Here is a 6,162-nt window from a genome sequence, read left to right as displayed (position 1 = left end):
GAGACTTTGAATTTAGGGGGCCCTTGAGCCTGGAGAGGCCTTAACCCTGTGAGGAAGTGTAGGGGGAGCCCTCTCCCACCCCCATCCCCTTCTGAGAGTGGTCAATGTTTACAAGCCCCTGAGCCCCCCAGCCCAGGGACTCAGGCCCCTTGCTGTCCTTTCCCAGCCCGTCTTCCTGGGCCCCGGCTGCTCCCCCGCCCTTCCTGGGGTTAGGGTGGGTGCAGGGGTCATTCTGTATCCTTGTCTGCCTTGTACCCACCATCTCCCCAACCTGTGTGACTCCCTTCTCGTCTACCTGCCTCTGTAAATACTCCGCTTCCCCCCAATAAAACTTGGTGTGTGTTCTCCCCTTCTGCGTCCGAGTTGTTTCTTGGGGAAGGGATGTTGGGAACTGAAAGAGCCACAGGCAGGGGGCGGCTGTGGTCAGCCAGCCTAACCAGGCCAGGCTAGAAATGGGAGGGCTGTGTGTGTGGAACACCTGCGACCTGCGGGCCAGAGAAGGTCCTCCCACCTGTGACTCCGCTTCCGGCCGAGGAGGAGTGGTAGTCCCCACCCCACTACTTGGAGCCCCACGTCCCCCCAGCCGGTCTGCCGCTGGGGACAGATAGCCAGAGCGAGGAAGACACAAGCAAGGGTAGAGACCAGGTACAGAGTTGGAATTGGTTCCTTTATGGAAAAACTGAAAATATAATAAAAATTAAAATAAAACCAGTTTTAAAAAAGCCAGCCCCTGGAGTTTCCACCTCCTGCCTCTGGCCCTCCAGAGGGATGAGGCCCTGACCCCAGGGCAGCAAAAGGATGAGGGCTTTCTGCCCCTCCTCTTCCCCCATTCTATTCCCATCTTAATCTCCACAGTGGGGGCCCCGGGAGGAACCAAACCTGGGTAGGGGAGCAGGGACCCGAGGCCCCGCGGCCCGAGGAGGGAGGCTCGGTGTGCACCCAGCCCCCGAGCTCCCGACCTGTAGTGTGGGCATGGGCAGGGCCCCTCCTAGCCTGGGCCCAGCTGGGGTCGGGGCTGTTAGTTCCAGATCTTGAGGAAGGAATCCCAGGAGCCTGTGGCCACAGCCATGCCATCGTCAGTGACCCCAAGGCAGCTCACTCGGTTGTCGTGGCCTGCGAGGACACCTGGGACGGAGGGGGACGTCAGAACTCCAGCCTCGTTTCCCTGTCCCCGCCCACCCCCTGCTCAGCTCCCAGCTCTCACCTGCACGGTCGCCCTTCATGGCATCCCAGATGTTGCAATTGAAGTCGTCGTAGCCAGCGAGCAACAGCCTGCCGCTGCGCGAGAAGGCAACAGAGGTGATGCCGCAGATGATGTTGTCATGGGAATACATGAGGAGCTCCTGGTCGGCCCGCAGGTCAAAGAGGCGGCACGTGGCGTCGTCAGAGCCCGTGGTGAAGGCATAGCCGTTGGGGAAGAACTGCAGGACACAAGACCAGAGTGGGATGAGGGGGCGGGGCGGGGCAGGGCCGGGCCGGGAGCCTGGCGAAGATGGGCCAGCCCAGCTCGCCCCAGAACTTACAGCCACGGCATTGATGTCGGATTCGTGGCCGATGAAGGTCTGTCGGCACATAGAATCCCGCACGTCCCACAACTTGATGGAGGCGTCACAGGCACCTGACACAAAGGTGCGGCCATCGGGGGCCAGTGACAGGGACATCACATCCCCACTGTGTCCAGCAAAACCCACTGTCTGCTGGCCTGTCTCAATGTCCCACAGGGCACTGGAGGGGTGACAGGAAGAAGGAATGGATCAGAGACAGGTGCAGGACAGACTCCCTCTCCCCTCCCCTTCCACCCTGTGAGCCCAGGCCCAGTGAAGCCTCCACACAAGGGGCACCGGGACCCGCTGGGTGACAGAAGCCTGCTCCTGTCCCAAGTGAGGAGGGGTCCCCCACTTCCCCCTCCTTCCTGCCACCAGAGCAAAAGGCTGAGTGTTCAGAACAGGGGCTCTGCCGGTGCTTGTGCAGGGTGGGGACTACCCCCTGAGCACTGAGGCGGTGCTCCCTCCCCTGGCAGGAAGTGTAGGTGAGTCCCAACTGCCTAGCCCTGGCAGGGCCTCACCAGGTGGTGTCCCCAGAGCTGGTGATGATTTGGTTGTCATCCAGGAAGCGGCAGCATGACAGGTACCCTGGGGAAAGGGGCTGGTCAGCCGGGTCTTTAAGGGAGGGCAGTGCAGCCCCTCACCCCGCAACAGTGCCTGTGCCTTGCCAGGCGCCTCTTACCAGTGTGGCCAGGCAGCTCCCGGCTGACCCTGACATTGCCCTCACGGGTCTTGAGGCTGTAGATGGAGCAGATGTTGTCCAATCCCCCACAGGCCACAAAGTTTCCTGAGGGCGCGTAGGCACAGGTCATGACCCAGGAGGAGCGCAGCGGGATGGCATGGACCTATGGATGAGGGGCAGTGCCCAGGGTCAGAGCCAGCCAGGGCCTGCAGCCCAGCCCCGTCCGGCCTCAGGTGCCACCTCTACCTTGTTGGTGGTGTAGCTGTCCCAGATGATGAGCTTCCCGTCCTGGGAGGCACTGACCAGCAGCCTGTCGGAGAGTGGATGGAGACGCAGAGGGGTCAGGGTGGGAAGCCCCCTCTGGAGGCAGGACACCCTTCCCCCTCTCCCATCTGGTGGGAGACAACTCCCGGCAGCAGCTGAGAAGTTCCTGTCAGTATGGCCCTGTTTCCCATCCCCTGGGGATGTCTGGGAGTCATGGGCTTCCCAAACAGACTTGGCAACAGGGGCATCCTGTTTCTGGCACCAGATGTGCAAGGCTACCCCTGCCCACCCTACCTGCCATAAACTCAGCCCAAAGCAAACACGACAGCTCAGCACACAGCCCCAGCCGCACCCACCTTGAGTCTGTCCCCCAGTGCATGGCGTAGATTTTTGCCAGGTGCCCACGGAGGGTCCTCCGTGTCCTCATTTGGATTCTCCCCACTGGGTCCAGCCCAGCTGTGATCTGGAGGTGGAGGCAGAATGGGCTCAGGAAGGTTCAGGCGGCAGGGCCCTCTGAGAAGTATGCTCCCAACCCGTGCTCCTTCCCTAAACCCAAGCCCAGCCCTGGATTCATCTCACCTGGGTCAGTGTTGAATCCCCACATGCTTTTCGGGCATCCTATAAGAGACGGCAGAGCCATTCAGAGAGAAACACGAAGAGAAGACAGGAGGAGAAGAAAGAGAACAGGAAACAGGGGAATGGAGAGGATGAGACAGGAGGATATTAGCGTACCCCACCACCACCCACACACAAACCCCTCCCCTGGCCCGGTGCACACAAGCCACCCGGCCCTGCCCGCTCAGCCGCCCCAGCCCGGCAGCCAGGCCCTCACCCGGATCTGGTTCCGGAGCTGCTCAGCCTCCTGTCTCAGTTGCTCCAGCTCACTCATGGCGCCGGGCCCGTGGGGCGGGGTTGGGGGCGGCTGGGGGCCGCGGGACGGGGGCTGGGGGAGGCAGCTCCTCGCCGCTGGCCCGAGGCCTGGGGGATGCAGGGCTGACGTCAGGCCCAAGGCCGCCGGGGAAGAAGGGGGAAAGGCGGGGTTGACGCGCGGCCCGGAAGGGGTAAGTACCGGTCGGAGGGGGAGGGGGCGCCAGCGGTGGCCGCGGTCCCCCGGACAGAGCACGGGCCTCTGGTACGGGAGAGACGTAGCCGGGGAACAGCTGACTTCCCCAATCTTCCTCCCGCCCCCCGGAAACGGAGCGGGAAGCTCAAGAGGAAGGGCAGGGGAAACTCCTCCCTCGGACAGCAGCCCGGGCGGGACACCCGCGGCAGGAACTGGGGTGCGGGAAGGGGCGGGGAGAGTCCCTTCGAAAACAGACCGGGCGTCCTCCCCGGCCCGCAGAGACACCGCCCTCCTAGCACCTAATTTTAAAAGGGACGGTGCCTCTTTAAATTCACCCCCATACACCGCACACCCTCCACACACACATCCCCAGCTTCGAGTGGGGGTGGGGGAGACCAGAGGGGAAAGCTGGGCTGTTCGTGGGGTTGCCTAGGCAACCGTCACCCGGACTGAGAGCACCTCATTGGCGAAGTGCCCCCACCCTAGCCCGGTTGCCGAGGCAACCGCATCCACGGCTGAGACCTGTAGGGTGGATGACCCCACCCCCGGCCCCATCGCCCCCGCCCGACCCAGCCTCCTGCCCCTCCCCAGAACCAGCCAGGGTGGCTGTTTACAGGATTTGGGAAAAGCCGATTGGGCACTAATAGGTTCGGGACGGCTCACCCCGGATTATCCCTGGGACGGCTGCGCCCCATTAGCCGCCCGCGGCGGGTGGAGGCGAGGGTGGCGAGGTAGCCAGTCCCAAGCCGCTGCTCCCTCCAGCGGCTAGGCCGCCCGCTCCGGCGCGCCCGCAGGAAGCCCGTGGGAGCCGCTCTCGAGTAATTAGGGCTCCAAAGAGAGGTCCCGGGCCCCGAGGCGCGGAGCTGCTCTCTCCCAGGTGCCGGCGGGCGGGCGAGCGGGCGGCCCCAGGCGGCCCGGCTCCCCAAGAGCTCAGCCCGTGGGCTCCGCGCCGGGGCCCCAGGGGCCTGGCTGGCTCCGCTCCAGGGCCCGGAGTCCTGCCCCCCCCCTTTAGACACCTGTGTGATCTGGCCATGCACACTGCACTGTGCCCACCCAGGCGTCCCCCATCCTGCTCCCACTTCCCCCGTACCCTGGGCGTTCCTTTTCCTCACTGACATTTCCCCCCTGTTCAGCTTTTCTACGCCAGTGCCAGAGGACGCCCCTCCAAAAAAGGGAGGGGGCAAAGCCCCCCACCCCACTTCCCCAGCTCCGGACAAAGCCCCTTCCTTCCAGCTGCCGGCAGCCCAGGCGGGGCAGCAACGCCAGACGCCCGGGGCAGAAGGAAGCAGGCCGGGAGGAAGCCGCTGGGGGCGGGGGCGACGCTCCCAGACCTCAATCCCCATCACTCTCCACGGCCCCCTAGGCGGCCCCGGGTTCTGGGCATACAGCAGCCGGGGGTATCACGGAGAAATGGGGGTGCAACCACCTCCGCGGGTCTAGCGGGGAGAAGGGGAAGGGACAAGGGAGGGTCCCCGGATCTGGCAGCTGGATGGCGCGGGCCGGTGCCGCGCTGCGAAGCGCAGTGGGCCTGGTCCTCCGGCCCCCACGACCTCCATTTTGCCCAAATGAAAGCTAGGCGGGGGGGGGGGGGGGGCGCAGGGGAGCTAAGCGTGGGGTTAGGAGTACTAAAGGGAATAGGGTGCCGAGGTCTCCGGTCTAGGGTAATGGGGCCAGAAAACACGGGCAGACCCCAAATCGAGGTGGAGACGAGGAGAAAGGTAGCCTCGCGGCCCTGCCTGCCTCTCTGAGGATTCTGGAGTTTTGCAAGGCGAATGCCGGCGGGGGTGCGAAATGGGAGGACACGAGGGGTGCTACCCAGGGTCAGGCAAGGGGGTGGTAGAGGTGGGGAAAGGGGGCGGGGCGGGGCCTAGAGGAATCCCCGAATTTAGACCCCCAACTTCTCAGGGAACAAGAGGTAGGTGGGGCTGGCCTGGGATCTGGGGTCAGGCAAAATAACCCCGATGGTGCAGCGAGAGCGTGCGTTATTGGAGGCGAGGGTCCCCCAGTTTCCCTTCCGGGTTTGGGAGCGACGGGGCCAGAAAAAGGGAGGGGAGGTCTGGAGAGTTACGTCCGCTCCCGAGAGGCCAGACCGGGGAGACAGACAGAAGAGAGGTTCCCCCATGGGAATTTGGGGCTGGGGGGGGATGAGGACTCCTTTTATCAGCGGAGGTACCTGTGGCGGTGGGACTCTGCGAAGGGTCGCTAGAGGAGCGCGGGAGGTCCTGTCTTCCTCCGCGGCGGAGGCGGCAGCGGCGGCGACGCGGATGGATTTCCTCAGTCACCGCAACTCACCGTCCAGCTCTGCTCTCCCTAGAGCGGAGGGATCCCGCCCGCCAGTGACGCGGCCGTCGCCGCCGCGCCCAGGGCCCGGCTGGGCGATACCAACTACTTAGTGGGGGGAGCCCGGAAGGGAAAATACCACTTAAGGGGCAAATATTGACCCTGTCACATCAAAGATATTACTCCACAATATTTCCACGCAAAACGGACCAAAACAGATGCTTTTGCTTCCCCAAAAGGCGCAAGACATCTCCCCCGGGACTGGCAGAGATGGTACCGGCATAGGGGAGGGTGAAACCGCTGGATGATCACGTGACCTACCCTCCCGG

General features: G+C 63.9%; 1 protein-coding gene across 1 annotated transcript; it reads right to left on the bottom strand.

The window, feature by feature from the left end:
• Positions 1–646: 646 nt before the first annotated feature.
• Positions 647–5,879, bottom strand: GNB2 (G protein subunit beta 2). Its single transcript, XM_060078486.1, has 10 exons — positions 5,727–5,879; positions 3,323–3,468; positions 3,070–3,108; positions 2,847–2,953; positions 2,473–2,536; positions 2,227–2,389; positions 2,066–2,132; positions 1,524–1,725; positions 1,205–1,421; positions 647–1,125 (listed from the first exon to the last, which is right to left on the bottom strand). Exons 2-10 carry the CDS (start codon positions 3,377–3,379, stop codon positions 1,019–1,021), a joined length of 1,023 nt encoding a protein of 340 aa, XP_059934469.1. The 5' UTR covers positions 3,380–3,468; positions 5,727–5,879; the 3' UTR covers positions 647–1,018.
• Between the last annotated feature and the right edge of the window lie 283 nt (positions 5,880–6,162).

The sequence above is a fragment of the Mesoplodon densirostris genome, chromosome 16, assembly GCF_025265405.1.
Source record: "Mesoplodon densirostris isolate mMesDen1 chromosome 16, mMesDen1 primary haplotype, whole genome shotgun sequence".
In the NCBI taxonomy this organism is placed as follows: Eukaryota; Metazoa; Chordata; class Mammalia; order Artiodactyla; family Ziphiidae; genus Mesoplodon; species Mesoplodon densirostris.
This window is presented reverse-complemented; position numbering and strand designations above follow the sequence as displayed.